General features: G+C 50.4%; 1 protein-coding gene across 3 annotated transcripts; it reads left to right on the top strand.

Annotated features, from left to right (window-relative positions):
* The first annotated feature begins 369 nt into the window (after positions 1 to 369).
* CACNG6 (calcium voltage-gated channel auxiliary subunit gamma 6) lies at positions 370 to 21,230 on the top strand. 3 transcript variants are annotated; one of them, XM_055239036.2, is made up of 5 exons: positions 370 to 382; positions 1,622 to 2,068; positions 7,421 to 7,495; positions 10,093 to 10,230; positions 20,515 to 21,071. In XM_055239036.2, the coding sequence occupies exons 2-5, from the start codon at positions 1,735 to 1,737 to the stop codon at positions 20,751 to 20,753; spliced, it is 786 nt and encodes a 261-aa protein (XP_055095011.1). In that variant the 5' UTR covers positions 370 to 382; positions 1,622 to 1,734; the 3' UTR covers positions 20,754 to 21,071. The 3 variants fall into 3 exon arrangements, with proteins under 3 accessions (XP_055095011.1, XP_055095012.1, XP_055095013.1); XM_055239037.1 differs by lacking the exons at positions 370 to 382; positions 10,093 to 10,230 and having other exon boundaries at positions 500 to 2,068; positions 20,515 to 21,230; XM_055239038.1 differs by lacking the exons at positions 370 to 382; positions 7,421 to 7,495; positions 10,093 to 10,230 and having other exon boundaries at positions 500 to 2,068; positions 20,515 to 21,230.
* Positions 21,231 to 21,620: the final 390 nt, after the last annotated feature.

Below are 21,620 nucleotides of genomic sequence, written 5' to 3'. Positions count from 1 at the left end.
GGACCCAGGAGACCGGGCTCCTGTCGTCTCAGATCCCAGATTCTGGGTACCCAGGCCCTCTTCCTCTACCACTCAGAAGTGGGGTACTGAGGCTTCTTCTCCCTCAGGGACCCACGACTCCTGGCCTCAGCCCCTCCTCCCTGAGACCCGGGGCCCTGCCTCCCGCCCCTCCTCCCTGGTAACCCCAGTCAGACTTGCTGCCCCGCCCGTCTCCTGCTGCCCGGGAGACTGGGGAGCTGGGACTCTCGGCGCCGCTCTTGCCCCTTAGTGAAATGAAAGTCCCATCAGGCTCGGCCCCTTCCTCCCCGGGCGGCCTCCCTCCCCCCTTCCTCGTCCCCTTAAAATACCCGGGATCCCTATGGCAACAGGCGCCGGGCGACAGGTGCGGGTGTTATTTACGGGTCAAGCCCGAAATAGCCCCGAGGGTGGAGGGTGGAGGGTGGAGGGTGGAGAGTGGGGGGTGGGCGGGTGGGGACGAGGCCGGGCGCGGGCGGAGGCCAGGCCGGTGGCGGTGGCGGGCGCAGCCGGACGCTTCGGAGGCAGCGCGGAGCTGGGGTCGGCGCGGGGCCGAGGCAGGAGAGCGAGAGGGGCCCCTGCTCGGGAGTCGGGGGTGGGAGCCCCGAGGGGGGGCCCTGGCCTGGAGCTGAGCCTGGCGCGGACCCGACCGGGAAGGCCCTGGGAGCCCGGGGGAGGGAGGCGGACTGATCCCGAAGGGGCGCAGCGTCTCTTTCGGGTCGCGGTTGGCCTTTGAACCCTGGGCGGACTCAGTCCTGGTTTTCTGAGCCGCAGTGTGGACCGCAGCCCCTTAGTGTGAGCCCCAGGAGGGCCCCCCGGTCCCATCTGCCCCAGCCCTCGGGGAGGCCCCGCAGCCTCCGTCTCTGGACTCCAGTCTGTCTTCCAGCCACCAGCCCCTTTCCCAGGCTCAGTAGAGACCTTGGATCTTTTCTGAATGGCAGGGGAGACCCCTATCCCCTTTTCCTGAATTCCAGCGAGGCCCAGTCTTCTTCTGAGCCCCAGCCAGGGCTCTGTTCTTCTGTGGATGCCGGGTTCCCACCGCCTCTCTTGAGACCCGGATTGAATTCTGACCTCCCCTTGGGAGCTTCCCAGGACCCCAGGTCTTCCTTTTCCGAATCCCAGAGGGTCCCCAAGTCCTCTCTTCTCAAACTCTGAGCCCAAGGGAACCTCGGCCACATATCCTCCAAACACACAGAGGACCTCAGATCCCTTCCTGGGTACCCCAAACTCTTAGCCCTAGTGGGGTGCTCAGATCTCTCAGGAAAATCAGTTTCCCTTTTGTCAGCCCCCAGCGGAGACCCCAAAGCAGCCCCTTGGAGCTGCAGGGAGCTTCAGCGGGCACCAGATCTCATTCCTCTGGAGCTCTTGGGGTTGACCCCCTCCTGGGAACCCGGACTCTATCTCTAAGCCTCGGGGTGGGGGCCTTGCTTTTCCTCTGGGCCCCATCTTCTTTGCCAAGTTCTTGAGGGCAACCTAGACCCTCCTCTGAACCCCAGAGGCTTCCCCAGCCCCGGGGATCGTTTTTCTCTTCTGAACCCCAGAAGCATTCTCGACTTTCCCATTTGAGATTCCAGAGAGGACTCGGCTCTCCCTCTTTCATATCCAGGGGAAACTGAGTCCGTCACCCCCTTCAAGACCCCAGGCCGCTCCTCGCTCCCGCCCCTCGAGGCCCCTCGTCGGCTCTGCCTCCTCCCCCTTCTCGACCCCACGGGCCATAAGATGATGATGTGGTCCAACTTCTTCCTGCAAGAGGAGAACCGGCGGCGGGCGGCCGCGGGCCGGCGGCGGGCTCAAGGGCAGCGCGGGTCGGGGCTGACGCCCCAGCGCGAGGGGAAGGTGAAGCTGGCGCTGCTGCTGGCGGCCGTGGGCGCCACGCTGGCGGTGCTGTCCGTGGGCACCGAGTTCTGGGTGGAGCTCAACACCTACAAGGCCAACGGCAGCACTGTGTGCGAAGCGGCCCACCTGGGGCTGTGGAAGGTGTGCACCAAGCGGCTGTGGCAGGCGGACGTGCCCGCGGACAGGGACACCTGCGGCCCCGCAGGGCTGCCCGGAGGTGAGCAGCCGCCCCGAGCCCAGGGCTTGCTTCCCACGGACAGGGAGGGAGAGGGGCCCGTGTCGGAGGAGAAAACCCGCCCCAGGGACGAAAGCCTGAGCCCGGAGGAGAGAGCTCGCATCCCAGTAAGCGCCAGTGCTCACATCATCCTCTGCTCTCAGGAACAGCTGAGAGAGAGAGAGGGATCCCCCAGATATGGCCTAGGTCCCTCACGGGCCTACCGCCAGAGAACCTGTGCCTTAGAGCTTGCTTTCCTGCTACAGACTGTACCCCAAGACCAGAATGTGCCTACAGGGAGTCTATGCCCCCAGGCCATCCTGTACCCCCAGACCAGGCTGTGACCTGAGACCCCTCAGACGAGTCTGTACCCCTATTCTGCACCTCTAAAGAGAGCTTGTGCCCCCACCTACAGCCTGTTCCCCAAGACCATTCTGTGCTGCCAAAGTCTGTGCCCCAAGACCATCCTGTACCCCGACTATCCTGTACCCCCAGATCAGCCTGTGTCCCCAGCTACAGTTTCCACCCCCAGACTAACATGCAACTCTAGACCAGTCTATACCCCTAGACCAGCCTGCATCCTTACACCAGCCTGTGCCCTCAGATCAGCCTGCACCTCCACACCAGGCTATGGTCCCAGATCATTCTATGACCCCCAAAGCCCCTGCCTCCACACAGCCAATGTTCCTAGGCATCACTGATTCCCCCCAGACCAGCCTATAGCTCTAGAGAGAGCCTGTGTCCCTAGAAAAACCTTGCCTGTGTCCCCAGACCCAGCCTGTGATTCCAGACACAGCTGGTGTCCTCAGATAGCCTGTGCCCACCCCAGACAGCCTGCACCCTCTGGAAATGCCTGTGCCCTGGAGACAGCCTGTGCCCACTCTGCATGTGCCCACAGACAGCCTGTGCCCATGGAGAGACAGCCTGGGTTCGTGGTGTCAGCTTCCTCTTCCCAGCCTGGAGACAGCTTGCGCTCCCATCCTGTGAGCCCTGGGGAGACAGACGCCCACCCCAAAGCAGGATCTATGCCTGTTCCCCACCTACTGCTTCCACCAAACCAAGCTCTCACCAGACACCTCCCAACACCCGAGGGCAGACCTTGTTCCTTCCCTGCAATGTTCTTCACTTCCTGTCCTCTTGCCTCCAAATGCCCAGACTGGACATTTCAGCATTTCTCATTTTCTCTGAGAGACATTCCCATACTCCCTCCTTTCCGAAATCATGGCTGTTTTATCCCTGGGCATGGCAGAGAGCTGTCCCATACCTCCCTGACACGACAGGCCACGGCTTGTACTTATACCAGGGGGACATTCTATACCCCTGGGGAACTGGATGAAATCTCGTTCTACCTCCACTGACCCATGGAAAATACCTGGCACTCCTCAGAGCCCATTTGGGCTGTCATATATTTGATCACCCATATGAGATCTCCAGCACTCTTCAGTCTCCAGAGAAGGTCCTATCATCCCAGTGCCCCTCAGAGAATATGGCCTATTTTTCTGGGTTCCATATGAGATTTCCCTCCTCCCTCACTTCTCCAGATGTGATATCTTATATTTGTAGAGTGCAAAATAGGATGTCCCAAGCCCTCAATAGGACAATGGGATGCCAGGCCCCCCCGGCTGTCTGAGCTACCCAGTTGGTGTCCAGATGGGCTACCCTTGATCATTTTATTTCTGCAGATGGGCTATCTCTGGCCCCTCAAGGGTCTCATAAAGGATGATCTCAAACTTTTGCAAAATGGGAGGCCCCAGTGATAAGAATATTAGCTGCTTATGTAATGCCTGGTTCTCATCTCAGTGTTTTATGTACATTAACTCATTAAGCATCATAGCTAGTCTATGAGTTGTTATTATCACTCCCATTCTAGAGAAGAGAAAAATGAGGAGCAAGAAATCTCGGTGGCTCAGTCTATACACCCAGGCTAGTTAGATGGAATTTGAAGCTTGGTTGCCTCTCTTCTCAACAACTGCATTATATCACATCTCACTGGTCCAGCAAGAGATCCCAAAGGTCAGAGGTCCTGGGGCAATGGAGGGGGTGACCCATCCCATCTCACCGCATCGTATGGGGTTCCTCACATCCCTTGCTGTCCCCTCCATTGATCAGAAAGGACTTCAGTCTTCTAACAGGGCCATTAACATTCTCTCACAAACCCAACCTCTCAGAGGATATCTCCCAATCTTCATTATGTCAGAGAAATATCTCACACTCACCACTGCCCATCAAAAGGAATCCCTGGCTCCCTTGGCTGTAAGTGTGGAATGTGGGGGTGACCCTTACTCTGTACTTTTCCAGAAGGGATACATCATATTTTGGGGTGGTCAAGAGTTGGGATGTCCTAAAGTTTTAGTAGCCAAAAGGGGATGCCAGGCACCCTACATTGTACCAGAAGGGCCATCACACTTCCCTTGTGGATGTAGACCGTGTTTCCCGCAATGACTGCTTCAAAGAGCACCTGCACCCTTTGCTCAGTGACGTGAAGCATCCTTTACCTCTTTTTCTTTTTTTTTTTTTTTTTTTTTTTTTTTTTTTTTGAGACAGAGTCTCGCTCTGTCGCCCAGGCTGGAGTGCAGTGGCGCAATCTCGGCTCACTGCAAGCTCCGCCTCCCGGGTTCACGCCATTCTCCTGCCTCAGCCTCTCCGAGTAGCTGGGACTACAGGCGCCCGCCACCACGCCCGGCTAATTTTTTGTATTTTTAGTAGAGACGGGGTTTCACCGTGGTCTCGATCTCCTGACCTCGTGATCCGCCCGCCTCGGCCTCCCAAAGTGCTGGGATTACAAGCGTGAGCCACCGCGCCCGGCACCTCTTTTTCTTTGAAATGAAGTTTTGCTCTTGTTGCCCTGGCTGGAGAGCAATGGCACGATCTCGGCTCACTGCAACCTCTGCCTGCTAGGTTCAAGCAATTCTCCCGCCTCCGTCTCCCAAGTAGCTGGGATTACAGGCATGCGCCATAACATCCGGCTAATTTTTGTATTTTTAGTAGACACGGGGTTTCACTATGTTGACGAGGCTGGTCTCAAACTCCTGACCTCAGGTGATCCGCCCGCCTCGGCCTCCCAAAGTGCTGGGATTAAAGGCGTGAGCCACCACGCCCAGCCCAGCATCCTTTACCTCTTGCTGCTGCATGAGAACTCATATATCCCACTCCTCCTGGCTGGACATCTCACCCCTTCTCCTCCCCTCAGGGTACTTGGGGAGCGCCCACGCCACCTCACCTGACACAGGGACTGATTTCTTGTCCCTTCGTATCCTTGTTCAAATTTTTTCACGTTCACGGACTGCCTGGTCCCTCTTCTATGGCCTTTACTCCTGTTATTCTCGACCTCTCTTCACCTTTTCTGTGCCTCAGTTTCCCCATCTGTAGAATAAGACAGTAGGTCAGGCTGGGTGAATTCTGAGGGGATTTCTGGGTCTAAAATGCATTCAGAAAGTGCTCCCCTCCCTTCCTTCCTTCATTTCTCCTTCCTTCTCTCCCTTTCTTCCTTTTTCTGTCTTTCTTAACTTTAAAATTTCTCTTTTTTTTTTTTTTTTTGAGATGTAGTCTTGCTCTGTCACCCATGCTGGATTGCAGTGGTGCCATCTCGGCTCACTGCAACCTCTGCTTCCCGGGTTCAAGCGATTCTCCTGCCTCAGCCTCCTGAGTAGCTGAGATTACAGGCGCGTGCCACCACTCCCGGCTAATTTTTTGTACTTTTAGTAGAGATGGGGTTTCACCATATTGACGAGGCTGGTCTCGAACTCCTGTCACCAAGTGATCTGCCTGACTTGGCTTCCCAATATGTTGGGATTACAGGCATGAGCCAGCGCACCCGGCCCTGTGCTTTGTTTTATATTATTTTTTCCTCTTTCTTTTCCCGCTCATCTCTTTAATGTGTTTGATACACACTCACGGATATGTATTTTGACTTGGAAAATATATAGTGTTAGTTTATATGTGTGTTTTACATAAATGAGCTCATGCTATTGATTTTGTCTGATCTTTGGGATTTTTTTTTTTTTGAGATGGGATCTCACTCTGTCACCCAAGCTGGAGTGCAGTAGTACAATCTTGGCTCACTGCAACCTCTGCCTCCCGGGCTGAAGCGATCCTCTTGCCTCAGCCTCCTGAGTAGCTGGGATTACAGGTGCGTGCTGCCACACCCAGCTGATTTTTTGTATTTTTGGTACAGATGGGGTTTCACCATGTTGGCCAGGCTGGTCTCAAACTCCTGAGCTCAAGTGATTCTCCTGCCTCGGCCTCCCAAAGTGCAAGGATTACAGGTGTGAGCCACCTTGCCTGGCCTCGACTTTTGGATTTTTAAATTAAATTATTAGTATTATTATTATTGTTTTGATCAACACGGTGTTTCTCAAATCTCTCCATCTTGCTTTAGGTTATTCTAATTCATGGCTATATGTACTGGGGAGATTTTCACAAGGACTGTCTGTGTCATTTACTTGTCTGTTCCCCTATTAGATGGACACCTGGCTTGATTCTGACTCCATGTTACTTATAAACAGTGCTGCTGTAAATATCTGCATATATATTCCTTTTTTTTTTTTTTTTTCTGGAGTTATACCCTGCAATGAAATTGTTGAGCCACAGGCTATGAACGTTCTTCATTTCATAAAGTACCTCAGAGTGCCTTCCCAAAAGACTAGGAGTACCCGTTCATACACGGTGTTTCCTCTTATCTTTTCAAACGCTTGATATGACCCTTTTAATGTTGGCCAATCTAATTGATGGAAAGTGGTGGCTCCCTGCTGATTCCAGCTGCCTCTCTCTGATCCCTGGTGAAGTGGGGCATCTCTTCATGGACTTGTGAGTTACCCAGGCTTCCTCTTTTGTGAATTACTATTCATACCCTTTGCCCATTTGTCAACTGGGTTCTCTCTCTCTTCTTGCTAATCCACAGGAGCTCTTTGTGTGTTCCAGGTAGGAATCCTTCCTGAGACAGGAATCCTTTCTGAGTCTGTTAGTCTTCTGCTACTTGTATCTTGGTATCCTTTGTTGAATCAAGTGATTATCCATATGTAATCCCACTTGACCCTCAACAAACCCATACGAAGGGGCCAGGAAAGAGATTATTACCTCGTTTTAAAGAGGAAGAACTAGAGGCCCAGAGAAGCTAATGGCGCACTCGAGACCACAGGTCTGGGGCTCAGAGCCCTGGGTAGGAGTCCCAGCTCCTGGATGGCGGTGTGGTGGCAGGTGGCTTTCACACCTCTGGGCATCATTTTTCTCCTCTGTGTATCAGGGATGCTGATGTCCAAGTTTTAGGCTCCTGTGAGCTGTGTTAACTGTCCAGCCCTGAGCTTACGCAAGGGACCTCACATCCTCATGTCTGTTTTCTCTCTCCTGCTCCCACAGAAGCAAACTGCACCTATTTTAAATTCTTCACCACGGGGGAGAATGCACGCATCTTTCAGAGAACCACAAAGAAAGGTGAGAACTTTTCACCCCCTGGTGGGCGACAGGTGGGGAAATGCTGAGCATGCTGGAGGAGTTCCAGAGAGAATTCTCCCCTCCTCTGCTTTACCCCAGGGCGGGCCTTGTGTCTGTAATCTGTGGCTGCCCCCTGGGGAGTGCTGGCGGGAGAGTTAATGATGGGGACGTGGTGCTCTAGAGAATCTAGAGAACTCTTTTTTTTTTTTTTTTTTTGAGATGATGTCTTGCTCTGTTGCCCAGGCTGGAGTGCAGTGGCACAATCTCTGCTCACTGCAACCTCCGCCTCCCCAGGTTCAAGCGATTCTCCTACCTCAACCTCCTGAGTAGCCGAGACTATAGGCACCCACCACCACACCCAGCTAATTTTTGTATTTTTAGTAGAGACGGGGTTTCACCATGTTGACCAGGCTGGTCTCGAACTCCTGACCTCAGGTGATCCGTCTCCTCAGCCTCCCAAAGTGCTGGGATTACAGGCATGAGCCACCACACCCAGCTGTGCCTAGAGCTCTTACCCCATCTCTACCTATGCCACGTTCTGTGTCACCCTGGGCAAGTTGCAGCCCCTCTCTGTGGGTAGCACTTGGGCATCTCACAAACCTGCATGCATCACGTGCTGACCACAGAGCTGGGCACTCCATCTGTAAGATCTCTAGTCCTCACAGTAGCCCTGCAGGGCGGGGGCTTTATCTTCCATCTTCCAGAAGTCCAGGAATGGTTACAATTATTTTTCCCAGGAAGTGGCAGAGGCGGAAGCAGGATTCAGACCCAAATAATTCTGACTCTCAAGGAGCACGCTACTAAAGAATCTTCTGAGGAAAGGTGTGGTGGCTGACACCAGTAATCCCAGCACTTTGGAGGCAGGCAGATCACTTAAGGCCAGGAGTTCGAGACCAGCCTGGCCAACATGGTGAAACCCCATCTCTACTAAAAATACAAAAATTAGTGGCCGGGCGCCGTGGCTCACACCTGTAATCCCAGCACTTTGGGAGGCTGAGGCAGGCAGATCACGAGGTCAGGAGATCCAGACCATCCTAGCTAACAAAGTGAAACCCCATTTCTACTAAAAATACAAAAATTAGCTGGGTGTGGTGGCTCACGCCTGTAATCCCAGCACTTTGGGAGGCTGAGGTGGGTGGATCACGAGGTCAGGAGATCGAGACCATCCTGCTTAACACAGTGAAACCCTGTCTCTACTAAAAATACAAAAAATTAGCTGGGTGTCGTGGCAGGCGCCTGTAGTCCCAGCTACTCGGGAGGCTGAGGCAGGAGAATGGCGTGAACCCGGGAGGCGGAGCTTGCAGCGAGCCGAGATTGTGCCACTGCACTCCAGCCTGGGCGACAGAGGGAGACTCCGTCTCAAAAAAAAAAAAAATCATAAAAAAAAAAAAAAAAATTAGTTGGGCATGGTGGCGGGTGCCTAAAATCCCAGCTACACGGAAGGCTGAGGCAGGAGAATCGCTTGAACCCGGGGAGGCAGAGGTTGCAGTGAGCTGAGATTGCACCACTGCACCCCAGCCTGGGCCACAGAGCAAGACTCCATCTCAAAAAAAAAAAAAAAAAGAAAAGAAAAGAATCTTCTGAGAAGATGGAAATATTCTGTTTCTGTGTTGACCCATATAGTGGCCATGGCCCCACGTGGCTCCAGCACACACACTTGGAATGTTGCTGGTGAGACACGGAACTGAGTTTCTAATTGTGTTTAATTTAAATTGATTGAGCATGGAGGCCACTTCTGGCTAGCAGTGAACGTACTGGACAGTGCTGTTCTAAACACTTTGCCCTTTCTTTTTATTCATTTTGTATTTGTATTTATTTATTTTTATTTTATTTTATTTTATTTTTGAGACAGAGTCTCGGTCTTTCACCCAGGCTGGAGTGCAGTGGCATGATCTCAGCTCACTGCAACCTCCACCTCCTGGGTTCAAGCGATTCTCCTGCCTTAGGCTCCCTATTAGCTAGGATTACAGGCGCCCGCCACCACGCCGGGCTAATTTTTGTATTTTTTAGTAGAGACAGGTTTCACCATGTTGGCCAGGCTGGTCTTGAACTCTCCTGACCTCAAGTGATCCACCCACCTTGGCCTCCCAAAGTGCTGGGATTATAGGTGTGAGCCACCGCACCTGGTCCACAGGAGGAAATTTAGGCTGAGAAGGGTTCAGCCTAAATTCCTACTGGAATCTGGAAAATCCTACCAGAATCTTCCACGTAGGAAGTAGTTGGGGAGATTTCCAACCTGGATCATTCCACTGTAGCACACTGCCTTTGCCATCGTCTCCCACACACCCCACTGCCTCACCTTCCTCACCTGTAAACCATTGGTAACCAGATCCTCAGTAATATTTGGTAATTCTCAACTCTTTCTAATCCTGGCCCTCTCCTCCCTTTGCTTAGTGACTTTAGAGAAATAACTGACCCTTTCTGAGTCTTAATTCCTTCAACAGTGTAAGTAAAATGTTGGGCTGGATTATATTTTACTTAAAAATTCTTCTCTCGCCCTGAATCTTCCATCTTCCTGGTTCTGGGTTCCCACAGGTGAATCCTTCTCATTCCCTACATCCCATGTTCTCTGCTTCTTTCCTCTCTCTTCCTGGCAGAGGTGAATCTGGCAGCTGCAGTGATAGCAGCGCTGGGCCTGGCAGTCATGGCCTTGGGGTGCCTCTGTATCATCATGGTGCTCAGTAAAGGTGCAGAGTTCCTGCTCCGAGTTGGAGCTGTCTGCTTTGGCCTCTCAGGTGAGGGTTCAGAGCCTGGAGGCTGAGGACATTGCTTGCTGGGAGGATCTCCAGGCACTATTGCATGCTGGGAGATGGGGTCTCTATGCACTGTTGCATGCTGGGAGTAGGGTCTCCACACACTGTTGCATGCTGGGAGTAGGATCTCCACACACTGTTGCATGCTGGGAGTAGGATCTCCACACACTGTTGCATGCTGGGAGGTGGGATCTCCAAGCCCTGTTGCATGCTTGGAGTTGAGGGGAAGAAGCCCAAGGGCTATAGTAGGTTCAAAGATGGGAGAACCCCAACAACCGGGCTGATTGGAGGGTGTCCAAACATTGTTTTAGATTTGGACCTGGGATCTCCAAGAATTGTTGCATGCTGGGAGATGGCATTTCCAATCACTGTTGCATGCTAGGCATTAGAGAAAGCTCAAGGACTATAGAGGTCTCAAAAATTGGAGAGTTCTAAGCCCTGTTGTCGGCTGGGAATTGGAAGCTGTCCAAACACTTTTCAAGGTTTGGACATGGAGTCCCCAAACACTGTTTCATGCTGAGATGTTTTAAGCATTATAGCGTGTTGAGAGGTAAGGGAAGCCCAGGGGCTGTAGTAGGCTCAAAGGTGGAAGAGTTCCAAGCCCTATTGTTGGTTCAGAATTTGATGGTCTCTAAATGCTCTTTTAGATTTGAGACTTGAGGTCTGCCAGGACTGTTGCATTCTTGGAGCTGAAGGTCTAAATAAAATGCTGCATCTTGTGAAATGTAGCCCTCAGCAATAAACAACACTTCAGTTTATTGTACTTCCAGTTGTAATCCTTACAACAGCTCTGTTAGGCAGGGCTTACTATCCCCCATTTTATTAATTTATCTATTTTTGAGACAGAGTCTCCCTTTGTCGCCCAGGCTGGAGTGCAATGGCGTGATCTCGGGTCACTGCAACCTCTGCCTGCTGGGTTCAAGTGATTCTTCTGCCTCAGTTTCCCAAGTAGCTGGGATTACAAGCAGGCATCACCATACCTGGCTAATTTTTGTATTTTTCGGTAGAGACGGGGTTTCACCATATCAGCCAGGCTGGTCTCGAACTCCTGATGTCAAGTGATCTGCCTGTCTTGGCCTCCCAAAGTGCTGGGATTATAGGCGTGAGTCACCACACCCAGCCTCCCCCATTTTATAAATGAGGAAATTGAGGCTCAGAGAAGTCAGATGAATTACTCATGGACACACAATCAATGATGGCGTGATGGCAGAGGTGGGATTTTAAACTCGGTTTTCTTTCTTTCTTTTTTGAGATGGAGTCTCGCTCTGTCACCCAGGCTGGAGTGCAATGGCACGATTTCAGCTCACTGCAACCTCTGCCTCTAGGTTCCAGCCCAAGCTGTGCCCTGAATCACTGTGTGGCCTTGGGAAGGTTCCTTTTATTTTCTGGGCCTTGGTTTTCTTCTTGAATCAAATGTTTTCTTTTCTTTTTTTTTTTTTTTTTTTTTTTTTTTTGAGACAGAGTTTCGCTCTTGTTGCCCAGGCTGGAGTGCAGTGGTGCTATCTCAGCTCACTGCAACCTCTGCCTGTCAGGTTCAAGCAATTCTCCTGCCTCAGCCTCCCAAGTTGCTAGGATTACAGGTGTGTGCCACCATGCCTGGCTAATTTTTGTATTTTTAGTAGAGACAGGGTTGCACCATGTTGGCCAGGCTGGTGACCTCAAGTGATCCGCCCACCTCAGCCTCCCAAAGTGCTGGGATTATAGGCGTGAGCCACCGCGCCCGGCCAAGACTTTCATAAAACACTTTAATATCAACACTTTCCTGTGCACCCCCAGGGGTAATGCAGGTGTGAGTTTAATAATAACGCCAGCACCAAATTCCTACCAAGCTACTAATTCCATGAAAACAGACATCATCTTTATATTTTTTCATCGTTCCGTCCTCAGGGAGTTAGAGAGGGCCTCTCTGGGGAGGTGACATTGAAGATGTCAAAGTATGGATAGACAAGCTGGGAGAGTTTGCTGCATTGCAGATCTTGAAAGAAAGCCAGTGTGACAGGAGTGTGGAGAGAGACAGGGAGACTGGTGCAAAAGATGTCACTGCATTAATGTGACATTAATGTCACTGGCCCTGTGACATTAACAGGGAATCAAAAAGATCTAGGTTGGAGTCTCAACTTCTTAACAGCTGTGTAATTGGGGCAAACCTTTTTCTATCTCTGAGCTTAAATCTCCTTATAGCCATGAACTCATTCATCCAGGTACCTGTTAATTTTGTGTCCTTCCTATCCATCCATCCATTTATCCTTCCGTCGATTGATCAGTTTCCTCCCTCTCTCCCCTTCCTTCCCCTCTCTCTCTTTCCCTATCTCTCTTTCTCTCTCTCTCTCCTTTTGTTTTTGTTTTTGTTTTGAGACAGGGTCTCGCTCTCTCATCCAGGCTGGAGTGCAGTGGCGCGATCTCATCTCACTGCAACCTCGACTTCCAAGGCTCGAGTGATTTTCCTCCCTGCCGTTCAGCCTCCTGAGTAGCTGGGAATACAGGTGCAGGCCGCCAAGCCCGGCTAATTTTCGGATTTTTTTTTTTTTTTTTTTTTGTAGAGATAGGGTTTCGCTATGTTGCCCAGGCTGGTCTCCAACTCCTGAGCTCAAGTGATCCTCCTGCCTCGGCCTCCCAAAAGTGCTGGGATTATAGGTATGAGCCACCAAGCCTGGCCCCTCTCTCTTTTTCTTTTCCACCGTCTTTCCCTTCCTCTCTCCTTCCAATCATCTATTTCTCTCCTTTTTTTTTTTTTTTTTTACTTGTCCATTCATTTAACAAGTATTTCTTTAATATCCAGTGAGTCCTAGATGCTGTGCTAGGAGCCGCTGAGTATGCAACGATGAATAAGATAAAGATGATGTTTGTTCTCATGGAATTTGTAGCTTGGTAGGAATTTGGTGCTGGTGTTATTATTGAACTCACACCTGCATTACTCCTGGGGGTGCACAGGAAGCTGTTGATATAAAAGTGTTTTATGAAAGTCTTGAGCACAAAAATGTTCTGCGGATTGTACTACCAATTGAGAGTGAAGGAGGATTTGATGTTTTAATTACTGTGGTTAGATTGCGTGTCAGGGACTGGGGCCGGTTGGGATTTTGAGGTCTCCCTAGATAAAGGGACGTGTCCAGGTTGTCTTTTTTCTCTCCTTATAATACATATATCAGCTGTTGTTCTATGTTTTAGAGGTATGAGACAGAGATGTCTGCTGCCCTCGTGGATTTATAGTGCAGTGGGAGAGACAGAAATGAGATAAAGAGACATTAGTCCTATAAATCAATATACATTCATAACTACCAACTGTGCTGAATGCTATAGATAAAAAGTAGAGTATGAGAAAAATGTATGACAGGAGGCCCACTGTAGATTTAGGTGGCAGTGGTTAGTGAAGGCGTCCCTTCGAAACATGTACTTCATACAGAGATGTGAAGAATCAGGACGTCTAAGGCAGCCTCAGGGAGGGGGAGGCGGAAAATTATTCCAAGCAGCATAAAGGTCTTCAAGCCTGAACAAATCTGGTGCACTGCAAGTCCTGCTCCACGCTGTGAAAGTGTGGGAGGAGCAGCTTGAGAGGAGGCTGGAGGAGCCGCAGGAGCCAGACCCACATGGCTTTTTATTTATTTTATTTATTTTTTATTTTTGAGACAGAGTTTTGCTCTGTCACCCAGGCTGGAGTGCAGCGGTGCGATCTCGGCTCACTGCAACCTCTGCCTCCCGGGTTCCAGCGATTCTCCTGCCTCAGCCTGGGAAGTAGCTGGGATTACAGGTGCCTGCCACCACACCCGGCTAAGTTTTGTATTTTTAATAGAGACGGGGTTTCTCCATGTTGGCCAGGCTGGTCTCGAACTCCTGACCTCAGGTGATCCACCTGCCTTGGCCTCCCAGATTGCTGGGATTACAGGCATGAGCCACCTTGCCTAGCCATCCAACAGCAAATTCTATTAGCACTGCTTCCAAAACATATTTTGAATGCAAACACTTCCCTCTATTTCACCAAAACACTAATCCAAGCCACGGCTATATTTCCCTGAGGTAATTTCTATGGCCCCCTAACTCTTCTCTATGCTTCTCCTTTTAACCTCCTCAAGCCCGTTCTCCACAAAGCAGCTAGAGTGATACTTCTGTTTTTTTAATGTAAAATTTTTTAAGACAGGGTCTGGCTCTGTCGCCCAGGCTGATGTACAGTGGCACAACCACAGCTCACTGCAGCCTCAACCTCCTGGGCTCAAGCAATCCTCCCATCTCATCCTTGAGTAGCTGGGACCACAGGCACACGCCACCACTCTGGGCTAATTTTTAAAATTATTTGCAGAGACGAGGTCTCACCATGTTGCCCAGGCTAATCTTGAATTCCTGGACTCAAAAAAATCCTCTCGCTTCGGCCTCCCAAAGTATTGGGATGATGGGCATGAACCACCGCACCCGACCAAGTGATACTTTTTACTTTTTTTTTTTTTTTTTTGAGACAGAGTTTCGCTCTTGTTGCCCAGGCTGGAGTGCAATGGCACGATCTCGACTCAGTGAAACTTCTGACTCCTGGGTTCAAGCGAGTCTCCTGCCTCAGACTCCCGAGATGCGCCACCACGCCTGGTTAATTTTTTTTTTTGTATTTTGAGTACAGATGGGCTTTCTCCATGTTGGCCAGGCTGGTCTCAAACTCCTGATGACCTCAGGTGATCTGCCCGCCTCAGCCTCCCAAAGTGTTGGGATTACAGGTGTGAGCCACCATGCCTGGCCCCTAAGTGATACTTTTATATCATAAGTCGGATCATGGATTCTCCCCAGAATAAAAGCCACTTAAATTCCTACTACTAGAATAACATGATGGCAAGGCCTCATGTGGGCTGACTCCCGGCGCCCTGTGACTCCCTCTCCTGCCATCTGCTCTCCTTGCTCCGGCCACGCCGGCCTCTGCTGTTCCCCAGACGCTCTAAGCTCATTCATCCCGCAGCGTGTTTTGGCCGCCTGCCTCCTCAGCCTGGAGCGTTCTTCCGCCGGCGCTTCACATGTCTCATTGCCTCATACTGTTTAAGTCTCTGGTCAAATATCACCACCCCAGAGAGACCAGCACTGACCATCGTGTCTAAAGGGGACTCATTTGGTATCCAAGAAAACGTTAAAAATAAATAAGTAAATAAAAGAACGGGGCGTGGTGGCTCACGCCTGTAATCCCAGCTACGCAGGAGGCTGGGGCAGGAGAATCGCTTGAACCCGGGAGGCAGAGGTTGCAGTGAGCTAGGATCTTGCCACTGCACTCCAGCCTGGGTGACAGAGCAAGACTCCATCTCAATAAATAAATAAATAAATAAATAAATAAATAAATAAATAAAATAATAATAATAAAAGAGAGAGCGTGTGAGAGAAACTGGGCGCGGTGGCTCACGCCTATAATCCCAGCACTTTGGGAGGGTGAGGTAGGTGATCACTTGAGCCCTGGAGTTCGAGACCAGCCTGGGCAACGTAGTGAAACCCCTATCTCTACCAAAAATACAAAAACTAGCTAGTCTCATTACCTGATCTCAAAAAAAAATAGACAAAAATTTAAAAATAAAATAAACTGGCCGGGCACGGTGGTTCATGCCTGTAATCCCAGCACTTTGGGAGGCTGAGGCGGGCAGATCGCAGGATCAGGAGTTCGAGACCAGCCTGGCCAACGTGGTGAAACCCTGTTTTTACTAAAATATAAAAAATTAGGCGGGCGTGGTGGTGCATGCCTGTAGTCCCAGCTACTAAGGAGGCTGAGGCAGGGGAATCACTTGAACCCAAGAGGTGGAGATTGCAGTGAGCCAAGATTGTGCCACTGCACTTCAGCCTGGGCGACAGAGTGAGACTCCATCTTAAATAAAATAAAATAAAATAAAATAAAATAAAATAAAATAAATAAACCAGGCACGGTGGCTTACTTCTGTTATCCCAGAACTTTGGGAGCCAAGGCTGGCAGATCACTTAAGCCCAGGAGTTTGAGACCAGCCTGACCAACATGGTGAAACCCTGTCTCTACTAAAAATACAAAAATTAGCTGGGCGTGGTGGCAGGTGCCTGCAATCCCAGCAACTCAGGAGGCTGAGGTGGGAGCATCATTTGAACCTGGGAGGTGGAGGTAGAAGTGAGCTGAGATTGCACCACTGCACTCCATCCTGGGTGACAGAGCAAGACTCTGTCTCAAAAATAAATACGTAAATAAATTTAAAAAATAAGAAAGAAAGAAGACTCATTTCCAGCTGGGACCTTACCTGTTTTATTTTTCTTCACAGAATTGATCACTACCTGGAATTCTCTATTTATTTATGCCCGTATTCATTTGCCAGGGCCACCATAAGAAAGTAGCACAGCCTCGGTGGCTGTGGTACAACAGAGATTGATTTCCTCGCCGTTCTGGAGGCTGGAAGTCTAAGACCAACACGTCGACAGGGAGGTTTTCTCCAAGGCTTCTCTTCTTGACTTGTAAATGGCCAACTTATCCATGTATCTCCACATGGTCTTCCCTCTGTACTGGTCTGTGTCCCCAGTTCTTTCTTTCTTTCTTTTTTTTTTTTTTGGTTGAGTCAGTCTGGCTCTGTCACCCAGATTGGAGTGCGGTGGTGTGATCTCTGCTCACTGCAACCTCCTCCTCCCGGGTTCAAGTGATTCTCCTGCCTCAGCCTCCCGAGTAGCTGGGATTACAGGCACCCCCTCCCCATGACACCCAGCTAATTTTTGTATTTTTTAGTAGAGAGGGGGTTTCTCTATGTTGGCCAGGCTAGTCTCGAACTTCTGGCCTCAGGTGATCTGCCCACCTCTGCCTCCCAGAGTATTGGGATTACAGCCATGAGCCACTGTGCCCAGCCTTCTTTTTTTATTTTGTTATTTTATTTTATTATTTTTTTTTTGTAGAGACAGGGTCTCACTATGTTGCCCAGGCTGATCTTGAATTCCTGGCCTCAAGAGGTCCTCCTGCCTGAAATTTTTTTTTATCTCATAAGGACACCAGTCACATTGGATTAGGGTTCCTTCTGATGACCTCGCTTTAACTTAATTATCTGTTTGTGTGTGTGTGTGTTTGTTTTGTTTTGTTTTTTGAGGCAGAGTCTCACTCTGTTGCCCAGGCTGAAGTGCAGTGGTTCGATCTCAGCTTGCTGCAGCCTCTGCCTCCAGGATTCAAGCGATTCTCATGCCTCAGCCTCCCGAGTAGCTGGGATTACACGCATGCGCCACCACACCTGGCTAATTTTTGTATTTTTAGTAGGGACGGGGTTTCACCACGTTGGTCAGGCTGGTCTCAAACTCCTGCGATCCGCTCGCCTTGGCCTCCCAAAGTGTTGGAATGACAGGCGTGAGCCACTGCACCCAGCCTTAACTTAATTATCTCTTTAAGACCTCTATATCCAAATACAGTTACGTTCTGAGGTACTTGGGGTCAGGACCCCAAAACATGAACTTTTTGTGAAGAACACAGCTCAGCCCTCAACAATTCATTTAACTGATAATTGTCCATCTCTCCTTGGATGAAACTCCAGAAGGACAGGGACTTGGTTGTAGTATCATTTATGTATTATATGTATTTTGTAATAAGAGCTCAATGAACATCTGTTGAATGAATCAAATAATGCATGAATCAGGTCTGCTGTGGTGGCTCACACCTGGAATCCCAACATTTTGGGAGGCTGAGGCAAGAGGATTGTTTGAGGCCAGGAGTTTGAGACCAGCCCGGGGCAATGTAGAAAGATCCCTTCTCTGCAAAATAAAATGAAATAATTAGCCATGGTGGCTTGCAACTGTAGTCCCAGCTACTCAGGAGGCTGAGGCGGGAGGAGGGCTTGAGCCTGGGAGGTCAAGGTTGCAGTGAGCTATGATCGCACCACTGCACTCCAGTCTGGGTGGCTGAGACCTTGTCACTAAAAAAAGAGAAAAGAAAAAAAAAAGGAATGAATTAGGAAAGGAATGAAGGGGAGTCCTTGTCTAAATGCTTTTCCACTTCCCGTTCTGTAATGTTGGGCTGCGTGGTGCAAAGAAGGGGCTTTTAAATCACAGCATCCAGGCTGCATTCTCCAGCCCCCGAATCAAAACCTCAGTGAATGGCTGGGCACAGTGGCTCAGGCCTGTAATCCGAGCACTTTGGGAAGTGGATAGATCACCTGAAGTCAGGAGTTTGAGACCAGCCTGGCCAACATGGTGAAACTCCATCTCTACTAAAAATACAAAAATGAGCCGGGTATGGTGGCATGAGCCTGTAGTCCCAGCTACTCGGGAGGCTGAGGCAGGAGAGTCTCTTGAACCGGAGAGGCAGAGGCTGCAGTGAGCTGAGATTGTACCATTGCACTCCAGCCTGGATGACAGAGTGAGATTCCGACTCAAAACAAAACCAAAAACAGTAAACAAACAAACAGAAAAAAACACCACAGCGGGGCTGGGGTGCAGGGAGGAAGCAGGGTCAGGAACTGGGGTTGGGGCAGGACTCCGGGGTCTGGAGAGAAGGCGGCTGGGATCCATGACTCAAGCGTGACTCTCAGACGGTCCCGCGTGACCTGGCTCCTGCCCGCTTCTGCAGTTCCATTACCACCTCTCTCCCCAACCCCAACTCTCCTTGCTCTGACCACACTCAGCTTTTCTCTTTTCTCCAAACACTCTGTGCTGCGTCCTACACAGGGCCTTTGCGTCAGCCCCTCCTTCTGCTCGGAACAGCCGTTGCTTCATTTTGAGCATGACTGACTTCTTTTCATCCTTCAGGTTCCAGCTCAAATGGCTTTTCTCGACACCATCCAAAGTCCCTGCTCCACCCCTGGGTGCCACTCTCTCTGCTTCTATTTCCTTCCTCTCATGCATCACCCTCTGAGATTATCTTGTCTCCTCATTTGTTTATTTTGGACATTGCAACCTGGCAGCCTGCAGGCCCTCGATGGCCAGGAGATGTGCTTTGTTTGCCAGGCAGTGTGTAAAGATTTCTCCGAGTTGACATTTAAAGGTTGGGAGAATTCCCATAAAAATAATAATCATTTAAGCAATTATGGGCCAGGTGCGGCGGTTCACCCCTGTAATCCCAGCACTATGGGAGGCCAAGGTGAGTGGATCACTTGAGGTCAGGAGTTCTAGACCAGCCTGGCCAACATGGTGAAACCATGACTCTACTAAAAATACAAAAACTGCCAGACACGGTGGCTCACGCCTGTAATCCCAGCACTTTGGGAGGCCGAGGCAGGCAGATCACAAGGTCAGAAGTTCGAGACCAGCCTGGCCAACATGGTGAAACCCCGTCTCTACTAAAAACACAAAAATTAGCCAGGCGTGGTGGCGTGTGTCTGTAATCCCAGCTACTCAGGAGGCTGAGGCAGGAGAATCACTTGAACCGGGGAGGTAGAGGTTGCAGTGAGCCAAGATCACGTCACTGCACTCTAGCCTGGGCAACAGAGTGAGACTCCATCTCAAAAAAAAAAAAAAAAAATTAGCCAGGCGTGGTGCACACCTGTAGTCCCAGGTACTCAGGAGGCTAAGCATGAGAATCACTTGAGCCTGGGAGGCGGAAGCTGCAATGAGCTGAGATCACGCTGCTGAGGGGCTGCAGCTGGCCTCTGCCATCATTTCCACCTGACTTGCTGCCCTGTGTGTTTACACTTTCTCATGCCCCCTGCAGGCATTTGAGTTTTGCAAACTTTGATTTATTTGCTTACTGTATATCTCCAAGTAATATATAAGCTCCACGAGGGTAGGGTCTTTCTCTATCATGTTCTTTCTTTTTCGCTTTTTTTTTTTTTTTTTTTTTTAAAAATCAGCCTGTAATCCCAGCTACTCGGGAGACTGAGGCAGGAGAATCAGGAGGCGGAGTTTGAAAAAAAAAAAATCTAATGAACCATATTCACCCTACAGTGCTGCGAACACCAGAACGCATTTCTCCCATCTAGCTGTGATTCTATATCCGCCTTTTAATCATTTTCCAGCGTACTGTTCTGTGGCATCAATTCCGTTCACGTTGTTATGCAACCATCACCCCCATCCACCTTCAGAACGATTTTCATCTTCCCCAGCTGAAATTCTATACCTGTTAAACACCAACTCCCCTTTTTCCTCTTCCCTCCGGCCCTTGGCAACCACCCTTCTACTTTCTGTCTCTATGACTTTGTGTCTTGTGTTTTTTTTTTCATCTCCAGCTTCCCAAATGCTGCCTGCTATATAGTAGGTGTTTAGTAAGTATTTGTTGAGTGCACGCGTGGGAAGGTGCCAGGGCGGGCGGGAGGGCTGGGAGAGGATGGCGGAGACGTTCAGACACAGCTGGGGTCGCGGGGGTCTGACTGCGCGCTGTCCTCTGACCCACAGGCCTGCTGCTTTTGGTGAGTCTGGAGGTGTTCCGGCATTCCGTGAGGGCCCTGCTGCAGAGAGTCAGCCCGGAGCCTCCACCAGCCCCACGCCTCACCTATGAGTACTCCTGGTCCCTGGGCTGTGGCGTGGGGGCCGGCCTGATCCTGCTGCTGGGGGCTGGCTGCTTTCTGCTGCTCACACTGCCTTCCTGGCCCTGGGGGTCCCTCTGTCCCAAGCGGGGGCACCGGGCCACCTAGAGCCACGCGTGAGACTTCTCTAAGCAACCACCAAGCCCTTTGACCTTCTCCATTGTACCCCCAAGATCTTTTTGCCCCATCTCCTAGAGAAACTGTGTTCTCCCTGCTCGGGGGCCCATGTTTTTTTACACGCCTGCTTCCTGTCCCCTTATCCTTTCTCCCTCTGTAAATACGTTTTTCTCGGTGCCTGTATGTGGGTTGCTTGGGGGTGGGATGGGAAGAGGCTCCTTGCAAACGACGGTCCCCAGAGAAGACTGGCGGGGACCTGATGGGATAGCTGGGGTGTGGGGTCGGGGGATGAGGTCAGGGGGTCTTGGGTGGGAGTTGGGGGCCCCTTCATTTCCCAGGTCTGGATCGATTCACTTGCCAGGAGAGACTTTTTACAACTCATCTGCAGCTCAGGGTGGGGTTGGGGGAGATAGGGAAGGGTCTGACCTGGCTGTGATCTGATTTGGGATTAAAGGTTTGGAAATTTAACAACTTTGGTTTGGAGTCTATTTGTGATGTGATCGTGCGTTCTGGGGTAAAGAAAAGTGACCCCATATACCCTCCAGAAACACTTTTGAGCCCAGAAGTCACGTGAAAACGAACCCATACACAATGGTTGAGAGTGTGGAAAACACAATATATTGTTTATTTTTATTTTTATTTTGAGACAGAGTCTTGCTGTGTCTCCCAGGCTGGAGCGTAGTGGTGCAATCTTGGCTCACCGCAACCTCTGCCTCCTGGGTTCAAGCGATTCTCCTGCCTCAGCCTCCCAAGTAGCTGGGATTACAGGCACCCACCACCATGTCCAGCTAATTTATATATATATATATATATATATATATATATTTTTTTTTTTTTTTTTTTAGAAGAGACGGAGTT

Source organism: Symphalangus syndactylus, chromosome 13 (genome assembly GCF_028878055.3).
Source record: "Symphalangus syndactylus isolate Jambi chromosome 13, NHGRI_mSymSyn1-v2.1_pri, whole genome shotgun sequence".
Classification (NCBI taxonomy): Eukaryota; Metazoa; Chordata; class Mammalia; order Primates; family Hylobatidae; genus Symphalangus; species Symphalangus syndactylus.
Note: the sequence above shows the minus strand (reverse complement) of the source record. Positions and strands in the feature narration are given on the sequence as shown.

Excerpts from the sequence above, each read along its gene's own strand:
- CACNG6 (XM_055239036.2), top strand. The coding sequence starts at position 1,735 with ATGATGATGTGGTCCAACTTCTTCCTGCAAGAGGAGAACCGGCGGCGG. Across the intron at positions 2,069-7,420 it reads CCCCGCAGGGCTGCCCGGAG|AAGCAAACTGCACCTATTTT; the intron begins GTGAGCAGCCGC and ends CTGCTCCCACAG. Across the intron at positions 10,231-20,514 it reads TGTCTGCTTTGGCCTCTCAG|GCCTGCTGCTTTTGGTGAGT; the intron begins GTGAGGGTTCAG and ends TCTGACCCACAG.